Source organism: Mustelus asterias, chromosome 20 (genome assembly GCF_964213995.1).
Source record: "Mustelus asterias chromosome 20, sMusAst1.hap1.1, whole genome shotgun sequence".
NCBI lineage: Eukaryota > Metazoa > Chordata > Chondrichthyes > Carcharhiniformes > Triakidae > Mustelus > Mustelus asterias.
Window position 1 is genome coordinate 51,827,906 of NC_135820.1, and position 16,335 is coordinate 51,844,240.

A 16,335-nucleotide genomic window follows, 5' to 3' on the forward strand; every position below is an offset into this window, starting at 1 on the left:
GGCTGATTTTCATGATGGACTGGGCTACATTCACAATCCTTTGTAGTTTCTAGTGGTCTTGGTCAGAGAAGGAGCCATATCAAGCTGTGACACATCCAGATAAGATGCTTTCTATGGTGCATCTGTAAAGATTGGTGAGAATCAAGGTAGATATGCCGAATTTCCTTCGCCTTCTGAGAAAGTAGAGATGTTGGTGGGCTTTCTTAACTATAGCATCAACGTGGAGGGTTTCTGAACACCTAGAAACTTGAAGCTCTCGACCATCTCCACTTCACCACCATTGATGTACAGGGACATGTCCTCCACCATGTTTCCTACAGTCGATGACTAGTTCCTTCATTTTACTGACATTGAGGGAGAGATTATTGTCATTGCACCATTTCCCTAGGTACTCTATCTCTTTCCTGTACTCCGTCTCATCGTTGTTTGAGATTGAACCCACTACTGTGGTGTCATCAACAAGCTTGAAAATGGAGTTGGAGTGGAATTTGGCCACACAGTCATCAGTGCATAAGGAATAATGTAAGGGGCTAATTACACAGCCTGGTGAGGCACCGGTGTTGAGGATAATCATGGAGGTGTTGTTAACAACCTATCCTTACTGATTGCGGTCTGTGGATTAGGAAGTCGAGGATCCAGTCGCAGAGGGAGGAGCAGAGAACTAGCGCATGGAGTTTGGAGATGAGTTTTGTTGGAATAATGATGTTGAAGGCGGAGCTGTACTGGTGGAGTTTTGGCTAGAATGCCAAATTCTCCGTTCTCACTTGCAGCAGAGTGGGCACAAATGAGATCAGATAATCCCATCAAGAGTTCCTAAATCATATTGAAATAATATAACACCATAACTTGGTTATGACAGGATGTTTATGTAACCCCCTGCTGACCACTATATGGGGCTACTATTTAAATATTCAATCAACAGGATCCCGAATTCCTAGCGGTTGATGTTGATTTGGCTAATTCCCTGTTTACCCATAAATGTCAGTACTGTAATCGGAATATCAAAAATAAATGTAATAACACATATCATTAACAGACATAAAACAGTGAGCTCTGATCTATAACCGTTGGGGGCCCTCCGTTGGTGCACATATGGGGAAACTCATCCTCAGTAACACATTTGTAGATACTGTTCCAGTTGGACTGTATAGTCCCCACCAGTTACTCACGACGCCCACACACAGTCCAGGAGAGACACACGTGTGGAAGATGATGCCGCAGGAGGCAGAGGTGCCGCGAGCTATCCGTGCAGCAACGTAGGTCGAGTGCGCTGAAGGCTGTCCTCCTCGTCGGTAATGAAAAGAACAGGCAGGGGAACGCCTGGCTGCCTCTCCCTCCAAACCGAATTCTCACTGCCTGGAAAAAGCTCTCTCTCTGCAGCTGCTTCACTTCCTGGCGCCTTTTTTTCCCTCCCGCCCCCAGAGCAATCCCATTGGCCCAGCCCATATCACTCAACCAACAGTATCCTGTTCACAGCACCCGCCCGGCAAACAGGACACTGAAACCCACAAGGGACAAAGAACACTGGTAACTGTCTTCCCCACAAACTTTCCTCAGTCCCTTACATTTATATATTAGTTAGGTTTTTACGACAACCCAATTGCTTCCCAGTCACGAGTGATACCAGGATTTTATGACCAGAGTTTTAAAAATCACACTCCATTCTCCAGCTGATATGGTGGGATCTTAACTCAGGTTCCTTGGATTACTCGTCCAGGCCTCTGATTGTATAGCCACTGCATGACCATACCATTAAAAAGTGAACATGAAAATTTATCATGGAAAAATGTGAATGCAAAATGTCGTGAAATTATGCAGGCAGAAAATGGGAGCAGAGGTAATAAGTTTAATGACTAAGCACTCGAGTGGAAAAAGATGAGACAGATTGCAAATCTCACTTTGTCTGGACTGAACTTTTTAATAAGTGAGGTGCACAAATAGTTCAACGAAAAGACTAAAATAATTGGGGTGTTTTACTGAAAACAAATGATGGTTGAATGGTTCAATTTTTTGATTTGATTTATTATTGTCACATGTACTGGGATATATTGAAAAGTATTGTTTCTTGTGCAGTTTACATAGCAAAACATACTGTTCATGGAGTGAATAAGGGAGAAGTAAAAGGATACAATATAATGTTGCAGTTACATGTAGGGTGAAGAGAAAGATCAGCTTAATGTATTATAGGACCATTCAAAAGTCTGATGACAGCAGGGAAGATGCTGTTCTTGAGTCGGTTGTTACCTGGCAGGGGAGAGTCAATGACCAGGCAGGTGGATCTCCCAGGGGTGAAACCATGATCAGGCAGGGGATGAGGCTCGCCCATTCCTTGTGGGGTACGCTGACGCCTGCAATCCTGGTTCCCTAAGCTAGGGTAGAGTAAAGGATCAGGGTAGCCAATAAGGTTAAACCGAGGCTTTACCTGTAACACTACATTCTTCACCCTTTCCTTTCTTTTTCCCCTATGTACTCTATGAATGTTATGCTTTGTCTGTATAGCACAGTTACTTTGATTTGATTTATTATTGTCACATGAATTTGTATACAGCGAAAAGTATTGTTTCTTGCGTGCTATACAGATAAAGCATAGCGTTCATAGAATACAGAGGGGAGAAGGAAAGGAGGATGCACAATAAATGTCCAGATCACCAACAAACTGCCCTGGCCCCCCAGGAAAAATGCAGAAACTATAGTTAAAAAAACCCACCAACGCCTCTACTTTCTCAGAAGACTAAGGATATTTGGTATTTCCACTATGACTCTCACCAACCTGAACAGATACATCACAGAAAGCATTCATTCTAGTTGTATCCCATCTTGGTATGGTTCCTGCTCTATCCAAGACCACAAGAAACTACAAAGGGTCGTGAATGAAGCCCAGTCCATCACTCAAACCAGTCACCCACCCGTTGACACTGTCTACACTTCCCACTGCCTCAAAAAAGCAGCCAGCATAATTAACAACTCCAAGCACCCCGGACATACTCTCTTCCACCTTCTTCCATTGGGAAATAGATACAAAAGTCTGAGGACATGTACCAACCGACTCAAGAACAGCTTCTTCCCTGCTGCCGTCAGACTTTTGAATGGACCTATCTCGCATTAAGTTGATCTTTCTCTACACCCGAGCTACGACTGTAACTCTATATCCCGCACTCTCTCCTTTGCTTCTTTATGAATGGTATGCATTATCTCTATAGTGCGCAAGAAACAATACTTTTCACTGTATACCAATACATGTGACAACAATAAATCAAATGAAATTAATATAGACCAGAACCCGACTACCTTGCACGCCACAGAATCGGCGCATGGGAAGGTCCGACAATGGAAATCTCCGTTGACCTCGGGTCGGAATTTCCAGTCTCGCCTGAGCGGGGCCGTAAAATCCCACTGATAGTGTTGCAGTGACTTTGATTTGATTTATTATTGTCAGGTGTATTGGGATACAGTGAAAAGTATTGTTTCTTGCACGTTATACAGACAAAGCATACTGTTCATAGAGTAAGTCTGTGTTCTCAGACTTTTGTATCTTTTGACAATATTTACTGGTTACTTATGAAAAACTTTCAATTTACCTTCATTCTCCATCCAGACCAGTGGGGGGGTACCCTCCACAGGACACTCCCTCTCCTGGGTTGACCATTGTCTATACACTCTGGTCCTGGGCTGAGGGGGGAGCTGGGCCTCCGTTTCCATGACGCCAAGCGTAGGTCGCGCGGGGGCGGGGCGAGGGTCAAGGATCAGGCATCGGCTGCGGGTCACGTGCTGACTTGCCAACATGGCGGCGCCTGAGCCTTAGGAGGAGATCGTCGGCCGCCGCTGCTGCTGCTGCTGCCGCCGCCTCCTTCCCCGCCATTTCACTGCCGTCGACCGCCGGAAAATCATGCACGAGGGCAGCAAGACGAAAAACATGTTTCTGACCCGAGCGCTCGAGAAGATCCTGGCCGACAAGGACGTGAGGAAAACTCACCATTCCCAGCTCCGCAAAGCCTGCGAGGTGGCCTTGGGTGAGTTTCCTGGTTGGGCTGAGCGAGGAGGGGAGGGGGGAGGTTTGGTGAAAAAAAAAAATCCAGGCTCCGAAATGTGTTAACGTGCCCATTTAGCGCATTCCTCTCCCTTAACCGAGTCAGGGATTTGACTGGCACCAACTTCAACTCCAGGGCAACAGAGCTATCTGCAACTTGGCGAGGATAAGGCCTTCGCCCGCTTCTCTGAGAATGCCTCTCTCACTTGACTTCCGTGATTAAAACCGTGTTGACAAGACACATCCAATTGAGACATCAGCTGTTACCGGCATTAGTCAGATGCATGACACCCTGCGACTGGTTACATTTAACCCGATCCGGCCTTTTATGAATTTTAAAACATTGACAGCTAAGTTTATTTTGCATGGGACGACCCATATGCCTTTGACCCTTGTATTTTTGTTTTCGCATTTTGAAAGCACTACTCGTTGAGAGTTAAAATGAGCCTTCTGTTCAAGGAATTAGAAACCACTTTTCTGTGGGTTGGTAAATGTAGGCTTTGAACGTACAAGATTGGAAAAGATTCTGGTGCTGCTGACCAGTCTAGAAAATAGATATCCCGCAGTCGCTTTTTCATCACCCATTTATGTATTTCTTCTGTGAAATCTACCATACCACCCACACATTTATCTTCCTTGGCAGTCTGTTCACTAGTCTCACTGTGTAAGTTTGGGCTATCACAGTTAGTGGCAGTTAGTAAACTGAGCACTGTTGCAAAATGTGTGTTTAAATGTCTGAAGTTCTGAAGTGAAATTGTATGTAATTTACCTCGGATGTAAATGTCCAGTTGTAAACTGGGAAAGATCTGAGCAATGTGAGCAGCCAAGTTGTTGTTATGACACCTGTTTCTTGGCTAAAGTTAATTTCACATTCCTGTAATGGGTTGAACTGTAGTGTGGAACCTCAGAATGAGTATAAATGACTTCTCACAGGGCTATTTTGATGGTGAAATTTGTGTGTGCTTAAATGTCAATAGCACATAGCTGAATCGTGTGCATTGCTGGGACAAGATATGGTAGAAGTTTGCAAGTAACAGCACAGTAGTAATGGTACAGCATGACAAATTTTGTTGCAAATGATGCATGTTTTGCACAACATATTTCAAATATTAATTATACAGATGGTACTTGTAGGGCTCTGGTACATTACATGATAGTATTTTGACAAATGAAAGAACTTGCATTTACAAAGTATCTTCTGTTAATACAGAATGTGCCAAAGTACTTTGCAACCAATTAACTACTTTGTGTCGTCACTGCTGTAACGTAGGACAACGTGGAAGCTAAATTGCGTAACTTGTGGTCCTACAAACTGCCATGAACTAATATCCAGTACCAACAAGTTGTGTTTATTTAGTGCCTTTAACACAATACAAGATACCAAGGCATTACACAGTGGCATTTTAAAACAAAATATGAAATTGAGTTCGTCAAAGATCTATTCAGGCAGACGACAAAGCTTGATCAGAGAGTTAAGTTTCAAGGTGTGTCTTAAAGGAAGAAAGCACAAGAAAGGCAGGGGGGTTTAGGAAGGGATTGCCAGATCTTGGGCCTAGGCAGCTAAAAGCATGGCTGTCAGTAGTAGTGCGATTAAAATAAGGGATGCTCAAAAACCCAGAGTTAAAGAGCATGGATATCTCGGGACTGTTGAACTGGAACACCTTGGAGCTGTGGAGAGGCAATGCCATGGAGATAGTTGAGAATGAGGTTGAGTATTTTAAATGGAGGCATTAGTTAACTGGAAGCTAATGTAGGTCAGTGAGCAGAGGAAATAGGATTTGGTGCAATTTACAATATGGGCAACAGAGTTTTTGATCAGTCGAGTTTACAGAAGGTAGAACATGGGAGTTTGGTTAGGAGTATGTTAGAGTAGTCAGGCTTAGGGGGTTTCAGCAGCACATGAGCTGAAGCAGGGGGATGTAACAGACATGGTGATAGGTGATCTTGGTCATGGACCAGATAATGTGGTGTAGTGCGAAAGTAAAATAACAAAAGTATAATAGAAAATGCTAGATATATAAATATTAGTTGTTGAAATATTCATTAGGTCAGGTAGCATCTATAGAGACGGAAACAATATTAATTTTTGTGTTTGACTTTTCATCAGAACTGAAAAAAATGAGATCTAACAGATTTTGAATCGGGCTGTTTTAATGAGTTTATTGATCTGGATACTGGAAGAATTTCCTGTTATTTGAAATAATTCCTGGCATCTTTAATATCCACCTGAGTTGGTGGATGGGGAGTCAATTTACTGTGTATTATGAAGGATGGCACCACTGAGGTGGCAGCTGAAATTATGTGCTTGGGCCTCTGGAGTAGGAGTTAGTCCAATGTCTTCATGATGTGGGCCAGAGTTAAACCTGACAATATCTATGTTTCGATTGAGCCTTTTAATACCTCCTAGCTTGTGTACCTTGGGGGCGGGGAATCTACAGTGCCCCATCATGCTATTCAGCAATTTAGTTGATAATTGCAGTTTTTTTATTTCCCCTAACGGAGAGAATGTCCAAAGAAAATCAAATTATGGTACTCATCCTGAACATGCTTTTTGCCAATTAAAGCTTGTGGCCCCAAGGCCTATATCAGCAAGTTACTTTGAAGTAATGTTCTATATTTATGCTTCCTGTGCCAATTATTATATTGTGCACTTCTGCTGCCCCTACTTCTGAGACTAAGTCACCAAATAGCCCATTGTTTCTCCAATGTTTGTTCATAATACATCCCTTTATTGCTAGGGAAGAGTATCATGGTTCTTCGTAGTAGCAATATTAAAATATATGCTTTGCAGCTTGATGACCAGAATCAATGTGACACTGCATATTAGGCATGACTCCCTCTAACTTATAGTTTTAGCTATGTAGGTAAGAAGCATCCTATTGGCCTTGTTTATTGTAGCTCAGCAATATTAGACTGTCAAGTTTGCTCGTAATGCTAGATATCTTTATTTTTTACATTCACTGAGTGATTCTGCAATTTTTCCTCTATGCAATATTTTCCACCCATCAAAATTGTAGTTCATCCCTCAGTATTTCAACCATTCAGAGTTATCTAACTCACTTGACTGGTCTCTGATAACCATCTTGGTTCAACAGTCCCAACTTGTTAAATATGTTCTGTGAATTTAATCACTTTGCTTTGAGATTTTTGAACTTGCCAGCAATATAAATTTGAAAGTTGGACAACAAAACTAACGTTCATCTCTGGACACCGCAGTCAGCACTCGCTGCCATACCCTTTCCTTCCATTTAATCTGTTGGCTCAGTTTCTTATCCTTGGGCTTTCCTGTGAAACCTCACCACTTCAAGCTGAAGTTCCAAATTTCCTGCCGTTCAATAGCTGTAATGGCCAGAGAACATCCCGGAACAGTTGCAGCTAATGAAATATATTTGAAGTCTCGTTATTGTTGTAATGTGGTGAACATGCAGCTGATTAGCAAGCTCCCACAAACAGCAATATGATATCAGATAATCTGCTTCAGCGATTGTTGATTGAGGGATAAATATTGACGGAAACACCCCGCTCTTCAAAATTGTGTCTTGAGCTGTTTTGCACTCACCTGAGAGAGCAGAAGGGGTCTGGTTTAACTTGGACAAAAAAACACCATCTCCAACAGTGCAACACCCCCTCAGAAATGCACTTGAGTCTCAGCCTGGGTCTTGGTACGCAAGTCTCTGGATTGGGATTTGAGCTAGAGACAAGGATGTTATTGGGTCATGGCTGTTGTAGTGATATTTTAATACTCATATTTGACAGCTGTATTTTAGCAATGCAGATATGTTGTATTGATGAACATAATCCTTAGAATCACAGAACAGTGGGGGTGGGGGGGGGGGGGGGGGAGAAGGAGAGCTTTGAGCCTTCATGTGTCTCTGAAGAGCAACTCAGCGAATCCCATTTACTTGCCTTTTCCTTGAAGCTCTACAAACCTTTCAGATGATTATCCAATTCTCTTTTAGAAACCATGATTGATTCTGCATTCACCACACTCTTGGACATAGTGTTCCTCACCAATCATATGCAAAAAAGTTTTTCTTCATGTCGTGTTTAATTCTTTTGCCACTTTGCTTCTTAATTTTTCCATGATGGGAACAGTTCCTCCATCAACTCTGTCCGGATCCTTCTGGATTTTGAATACTTCTATCAAACCTCTTCCCCTCTATAAGAAGAACAGTGCCAGCTTTTCCAATATATCCATATAACTGAAGTTCCCACATCCCTGAAACCATTCTCATAAATGCATTCTGCCAATGCCTTCACTTCTTTCCTAAAATGTGGTACTTAGAATTGGGCACAAATTATGAATTAGTTATTAAAGTTTTATCATAACCTTTTCCTTTTTGTACTCTTCTGCCCCTCAGGATTTAACCCGTTTTCTAGGTTTGGGCTTGTCACCTTCAACAGTTTGTGCATGCATACTCCCAGGTTGATCTGCTCCTCCTCAAAGCCAAGGAGGTTGATGACTTGTGTAGAGCCTTGGTGAGACTGCACGGAGCATTGTGTGCAGTTTTGGGTCTCCTTACCCAAGGAAAGATATATTTTCTAGAGAGGGAATGCAGCAAATGTTCCTGGACTAATTCCTGCAATAGAGGGTTTGTCCTATGAGGAAAAGACTGGGCCTTTATTCTCTGAAGTTCAGAAGAATGAGAGATGATCCCATTGAAACATACAGAATTCTTACAGGGCTTGATGGAATAGATGGCTAGTGTGTCTAGAACTAGTGGACAGTCTCAAAATAAGGGGCAGGCCATTTAGGACTGAGATGAGGAATTTCTTCACTGAGTGGTGAACCTTTGGAATTCTCTGCCCCAGAGGATGGTGGGGGCTAAGTCATTGAATATGTCCAGACTGACAATGATAGACTTCTACATATTAAAAATATCAAGAGATATGGCAGTAGAACCATAAAACCTGTACAGTACAGAAAGAGGCTATTTTGCCCATAGGGTCTGCATCAACTCTGTGAAAGAATATCTCAGTAAGAGTTTTAACAACACCAGGTTAAAGTCCAACAGGTTTATTTGGTAGCAAATGCCATTCGCTTTCGGAGCGCTGCTCCTTCGCCAGCTGGAGTGAACAGGCATTTGCTACCAAATAAACCTGTTGCACTTTAACCTGGTGTTGGCATTTGCTACCAAATAAACCTGTTGGACTTTACCCTGGTGGTGTTAAAACTCTTACTGTGTTTACCCCAGTCCAACGCCGGCATCTCCACATAAAGAATATCTCACCCAGGCACCCCTCTCCGCACTATCCCCACATATTTGGCCTGCTCGTCCCCCTGATACTAAGAGGCGATTTTAGCATGGCCAGTCCACCTAACCTGCACATCTTTGGACCGAGAGAGGAAACCGGAGCATCCGGAGGAAACCCACGCAGACACGGGGAGAACAGGAAAACTCCACACACAGTCATCTGAGGCCGGAATTGAATCCAGGTCCCTGGCGCTGTGAGGCAGCATTGCTAACCACTGCCACCGTGCCGCCCCTACATTCTATGCTCTTGCGGATTAATCCTGAAGATTACCCTTTATAGTTAATTCTATTTTAACTCCTATTTATCCAAAATTGCCAGTCTAACACCTTTTTTTTTCACAAAATGTATTTGAATGAAAATCTTCTAGCTCCTTTGACAGTCCTTGCCCAATATTATTCAGTCCAGCAAGATCTGTGAAGCGCTTTCATAGTTTCTTTTCTCTTGATTATCCGCATCTCAAAGATTTGACCTCTTGCTGTTAAATGCCCAAGGGTTAAAAATCACCTATCTATTCCATGGAATTTTTTTTGGCCTTTATTAGGTGATAAAGCTTTTAACTCTTTTGAACATTTTCTTATGATTTTGTCGATCTTAAAATTATAATACTGAAATGATTGCAGTTGCAAAACTAAATAGTAAGCAGCTGTTTACATTTACCCTTCTGACCTTAAATGGCTTGGATGTTGTAATAATGACAGACAAACTGTCAGCATTCACTGTCATTGCACCTCTTGAAATTGACAGCGGTTTGGAGAGTTGGCATGAATGCAGTGAAGTGTGAAAATTCCTAAGTTGCAGTAATTGATTCAGCACTTCTCCCAGAGGATCTGCTGTTGAAGTTGTTCCCTCCTGACCACCTGCACTACCCAATAGACTGCAATCAAATAAAAATCACTGAACTTGACAAGGGCCTTCTTCATACACTTAGCCTTGCTGTAATAAAAAGGCTTGAAAATATTCTCATGCGTCAAATGTGATATAGCTGGGTTTTTGATAGCATACTCAATAATTACTGGCCTTACTGTTCTTGAAATAATAATTTTATATTTGTGGAATGTCAGATCATGAAATAAAATTCAGCTTTCATTTTGTAATATTGGCTTGATATTTTAACTTCTACCTTATTCCAATAATTATGGAACAATCATAAATAAATATTTATTTAGCTGTCTGTAAAATTGGTTCAATGGTTTTTACTTGGTTAGCTGCCTGTGAGAAAACTTCAGTGTGGTTGTTTGCTTGCATCACTGTAGCTGGAGACAACCCTCTTGACTTGACACCAGATTCATACAGCTGGTGGTGAGGGGAAGTCTGCACCGTAGAGATTGCTTGATCTTGAGACCACATTTGGAGTACTGCATATGGTTTTGGCCTGCTTTTTTTTAAGGAAGAAATACCTGAATTTGAGACGCCTCAGAGAATGTTTACTCTGTTGATTCCTGAGATGAAGAGGTTAGCTTATGAGGAAAGGTTGAGCAAATTGGACTTTTACTCATTGCCGTTTAGAAGAATGAAAGATGATTTTATTTAAGTATGTAAGATTCTGAGGGAAGATGATGAAGTGGATACTGAGAGGATGTTTCCCTCCGTGGGGTGTGAGAACCAGGGAGCACAGTTTCAAAATAAGAGATGCCCTATTTAAGATGGAGGTGAGGAGTTTCTTCTCTTGAGGGTAACAATTCTTTTGAATTATCTATCCCAGAGAGCTGTGGAGGCAGAGTCATTGAAAATATTTAAGGCCGAGGTGGTCAGATTTTTGAACTACTGGGGAGTTGGAGGTTATTGGGAAAAGGCAGGGGTGTAGTTGAGGTATGATCTGATTGGCTGTACAGGCTTGAGAAATGCATATGGCCTAATCCTTATCCTGTTTGTTACATTCAAAGTCAACGGTTAGTTATGTTGCTTCGCGACTCACTGAAATCCAGCTCATGTTGTTGAATTTCCTCCTATTCATCGATCTTTTTCCTCACCTTTTTTACAACCAAGAGTGAGGATATTTTTTTGTAATTATTTTGAGAGACTGGATCCACAGGATCATTATGAAGTGCTTCGAAAGGTCGTCATGGCACAAATCAATTCCAGCTTCCTGGACTACCTGGATCCACTACAGTTTGCCTACCGCAGCAACAGGTCCACAGCAGATGCCATTTCCCTGGCCCTGCACTCAACCCTGGAACACCTAGATAACAAGACTCCTATTTATTGACTACAGCTCAGCCTTCAACACTATTATTCCCACAAAACTCATCTCCAAACTCCGTGGCCTGGGCCTCGGCACCTCCATCTGCAACTGGATCCTGAACTTCCTAACTCACAGATCACAATCAATAAGGACAGGCAACAACACCTCCACGATCATCCTCAACACATGTGCCCCACAAGGCTGTGTTCTCAGTCCCCTACTATACTCCTTATACACCTATGACTGTGCGGCCAAATTCCCCTCCAATTCGATTTTCAAGTTTGCTGACGACACCACCGTAGTGGGTCAGATCTCAAACAATGATGAGATTGAGCACCTGGTGAACTGGTGCGGCAACAATAATCTCTCCCTCAATGTCAACAAAATGAAGGAGATTGTCATCGACTTCAGGAAGCGTAAAGGAGAACATGCCCCTGTCTACATCAACGGGGATGAAGTAGAAAGGGTCGAGAGCTTCAAGTTTTTAAGTGTCCAAATCACCAACAACCTGTCCTGGTCTCCCCATGCCGACAATATAGTTAAGGAAGCCCACCAACGCCTCTACTTTCTCAGAAGACTAAGGAAATTTGGCATGCCAGCCACGACTCTCACCAACGATAACAGATGCACCATAGAAAGCATTCTTTCTGGTTGTATCACAGCTAGGTATGGCTCCTGCTCTGCCCAAGAGCGCAAGGAATTACGAAAGGTCGTGAATGTAGCCCAATCCATCACGCAAACCAGCCTCTCATCCATTGACTCTGCCTACACTTCCTGCTGCCTTGGCAAAGCAGCCAGCATAATTAAGGACCCCACGCACCCCGGACATTCTCTCCCACCACCTTCTATCGGGAAAAAGATACAAAAGTCTGAGGTCACGTACCAACTGACTCCAGAACAACTTCTTCCCTGCTGCTGTCAGACTTTGAATGGACTTGCCTTGCATTAAGTTGATCTTTCTCTACACCCGAGCTATGACTGTAACACATTCTGCACTCACTCGTTTCCTTCTCTATGAACGGTATGTTTTGTCTATAACGTGCAAGAAACAATACTTTTCACTGTATGTTAATATATGTGACAATAATCAAATCAAAAATACAGGCATTTAGAAAGACAAGGACTGATTAAGGACAGTTAGCATGGCTTTGAGAGTGGAAAATCATGTGTCTCAAATTTGATTGAGTTTTTTGAAGAGATAACCAAGAAGGTAGATGAGGGCAGTACAGTTGATTTGTCTACGTGGACTTTGACAAAGTACCACGTGGTAGGTTGTTGCATAAGGTTAAATCTCACGGGATCCAGGGTCAGGTAGCCAAACGAATACAAAATTGGTTTGATGACAGAAGACAGAAGGTGGTTGTGGAGGGGTGTTTTTCAAACTGGAGGCCTGTGATCAGCAGTGTGCCTCAGGGATCGGTGTTGGGTCCACTGTTATTTGTCATTTATATTAATGATTTGGATGAGAATATAGGAGGCATGGTTGGTAAGTTTGCAGATGACACCAAGATTGGTGTCAGTGAAGAAGGTTATCTGGGATTGCAATGGGATCTTGATCATTTGGGCCAATGGGCTGAATGGCAGATGGAGTTTAATTTAGATAAATGCGAGATGATGCATTTTGGTAGATCGAATCGTGGCAGGACTTACTCAGAATGGTAGAGCGTTGGGTAGAGTTATAGAACAAAGAGATCTAGGGGTACATGTTCATAGCTCCTTGAAAGTGGAGTCACAGGTGGACAGAGTGGTAAAGAAGGCATTCGGCATGCTTGATTTCATTGGTCAGAACATTGAATGCAGGAGTTGGGACGTCTTGTTGAAGTTGGACAAGACATTGGTAAGGCCACACTTGGAATATTGCATACAGTTCTGGTCACCCTATTATAGAAAAGATATTATTAAACTAGAAAGAGTGCAGAAAAGATTTACTAGGATGCTACTGAGATTTGATGGTTTGAGTTATAAGGAGAGGCTGGATAGACTGGGAATTTTTTCCCTGAAAAGTAGGAGACTTGAGGCTGATTTTATAGAGGTCTATAAAATAATGAGGGGCATAGTCAATATCTTTTCCCAAAGGTAGGGGAGTCTAAAACTAGAGGACATAGGTTTAAGGTGAGAGGGGAGAGATGCAAAAGGGTACAGTGAGGCAATTTTTCCACACAGAAGGTTGAGTGTGTCTGGAACAAGCTGCCAGAGGTAGTAGTAGAGGCAGGAGCAATTTTGTCTTTTAAATAGCATTTAGACAGTAAGATGGGTATAAAGGGATATGGGCCAAATGCAGGCAATTGGGACTAGCTTAGGGGTTTGAAAAAAGGCATGGACAAGTTGGGCCAAAGGGCCTGTTTCCATGCTGTAAACCTGTATGACTGACATTCTAAGAATATCCCTAATGTTATTATAAAATGCAGTGAAAAACAAGAGGCGGTGAGCTACCTGGAGAGCAGAGCAATCTTTTGCATTAATAGCATTTAATGTTTACTTGAAGTTAGCTGAATGCAGGAGACTGAGAAGAAAAAGCAACATTTCCAGGTTAGCAATAAAATATCGCTGAACGAAAAGGAAGGACAAGGAGCAGTGAGAAGTAGGGGAAGAATGATCGTAACAGATGCACACAAAGGAACTGAACGACAGGAAAAAGAAGTGGTGACAAATGAATGGAAGAAGTGGATGAAGCAGATGCAAGCAAGCTCGTGAGAATAATGGAAATGCAGAGGAAGTGTTACAGAACTCTTCTGGGTGGTGTTCAAACCTCTTAATGTTGTCCCTCCACCTAGATGCCTCTGAGAGGGGTGCATAAGTTAGTGATTGTGGAGACAGTTCAATCCCAATTCACAAGTGTTTGCTGCCTGGAAGTAAAAAGTGTTGCAGATGCAGCATTAGTTCAATTTGAGCCATCTCAGTCTGAACCTATCCCTCGTTCAGATACACACCCAAACAAATGAAGCCCACATGAGACAACCGGAGGACTTGGATCAGAAATAGACTGTAGCCATCAGCTTCACAGAACATGGTGTAATACTTAAAGAATACAGCATTCCATACTCAAGCTACTGCTCGGTACAAACACTACTGAAGATTTGCTTCTTTTAGAGTTTTCAAGTGAACCGGTTTGTTGTTTTTAAATGGAATGACTCATAAACAAGTATTAAAATAAAACTTTGTTGATTCCCTCCAAGTTTTGTGCATTTTTGTAATGCTTCATGGCCTGAGTTTTGCTCAGTAAGAGTTTTAACAACACCAGGTTAAAGTCCAACAGGTTTATTTGGTAGCAAATACCATTAGCTTTCGGAGCGCTGCTCCTTCGTCAGATGGAGTGGAAGCAGATTTCCACTCCATCTGACGAAGGAGCAGCGCTCCGAAAGCTAATGGTATTTGCTACCAAATAAACCTGTTGGACTTTAACCTGGTGTTGTTAAAACTGTTACTGTGTTTACCCCAGTCCAACGCCGGCATCTCCACATCCTGAGTTTTGCTGTCAGTGATCAATCTCTTGTGGGTATTGCGTGGCAACGCAGAGAATTTAGGAGCCCGAAAGTGTGCGGCAGCCTCAACGTGGATCTGGGACCTGTGTGAATAGGGCAGGCAACAGCCTTAATTCAGCCAGATTGAAGAATCTCAAGTGAAATATGCAGAGTCTGGATCTGGAAGTGAGTGTTCAGTGGGAGTCATGTACAGAAAATGAACCAAGATGAAATTAAGGGGGAGATAAACTTTTAAAAAATTCTGACGGAACAAGACAGTGGTAGAAAAAAAATTTCAGTGGCAGGGAAGTTGTTTGTTCGAAATTATGACATGCTAGATTGTGTAAAATTCATTTTGCTCTGGAATGGAAAAGTCCTAACTTTTCCTGGTGTTTTTATTGGGCATCTAGCACAACCTCATGCCCTCGTATGTTCAAATGCTGAATCTTGTGTAAGGTACCGGTGTGACAAAATTTCTAGAGGGGCAGAGCAAATCGGCTCGTAACTTATCGTCCATATTCCAGCTGCCCGTGTGCGGAAGCTGAAAGTAATTGGCCCAGTTAGTTTTCAGTAAGGAATTTGGAGAGTGGGTGGGAAATTGGAGTTGAAACCCAGGATCAGCCATTATGGTGTTGAATGGTGGAGCAAGCTCGATTGGTCATGTGGTCTACTCCTATTTCTTATATTCTTAAGTACATTTAGGGATTGTTATTAAATGACCAATGATCATGCGATGAAGGAACGAAAACCAGTCTTGACAGTTGAGATTGTCTCCCCTGAATCCCATGGCCTCATGGAACTTGTTGGTCACTGTTTAAAGAATGGAGAGGAATTCTTAAAAAAAATTCATTAAATTGGCTCTGCTTTTATTTTTCTCTTCATATTGTCCCTTCCAGGAGATTGCCTGGCTGATTTTTATGAGGGGCTTGCAGGCATATGCTGTGCATATTTCATTACGGCCTATTGAATAGGCTTTAATGGACCAGCTAGTTTTTTTCCTTATTTTTGTAGGCTTTTACTATAATGGAACCTACTTCACTAACCTCTGGTCCTGTATGTTCAACAGGAAGCTGCTGTGCAAGTTCACAGCATTGAATCCCCATGGTAAGATCGGGAATTGGTTGCAAGAGAGAAAATAGCAGATAACAGTAGTTAAAACTGGGGAAATGTATTGAATGCGCTGCTCGGCTTAATACTGTTGCTTTGGTTTCTAATCTAAATTAGCCACTTGGTGTTGAAAATTCAGTACAATTTGGGGATGATCATAGAATCCCTACAGTGCAGATAAAGGCCATTTGGCCTGCACCAACGACAATTGCAGCCAGGCCCTGTCCCTGCAACCCCATGCATTTACCTGGCTAGTCCCCCTAACACTCGGGGGCAATTTAGCATGGTCAATCCATGTAACC

General features: G+C 42.4%; 1 protein-coding gene and 1 long non-coding RNA gene across 2 annotated transcripts in view; one reads left to right on the forward strand and one right to left on the reverse strand.

Moving 5' to 3' along the window:
* Nucleotides 1-3,724, reverse strand: part of LOC144508535 (uncharacterized) — a 40,866-nt gene extending 37,142 nt beyond the window's left edge. The window contains exon 1 of the long non-coding RNA XR_013500298.1: nt 3,579-3,724. This is a non-coding gene — a long non-coding RNA (uncharacterized LOC144508535). The remainder of the gene's footprint in view (nt 1-3,578) is intronic.
* Nucleotides 3,725-3,750: 26 nt separating this feature from the next.
* The window catches only part of LOC144508532 (brefeldin A-inhibited guanine nucleotide-exchange protein 2-like), a 96,860-nt gene continuing 84,275 nt past the window's right edge, over nt 3,751-16,335 (forward strand). The window contains exon 1 of the mRNA XM_078236542.1: nt 3,751-4,010. Coding sequence (XP_078092668.1) covers nt 3,887-4,010 — 124 coding nt within the window. The 5' untranslated portion in view covers nt 3,751-3,886. The remainder of the gene's footprint in view (nt 4,011-16,335) is intronic.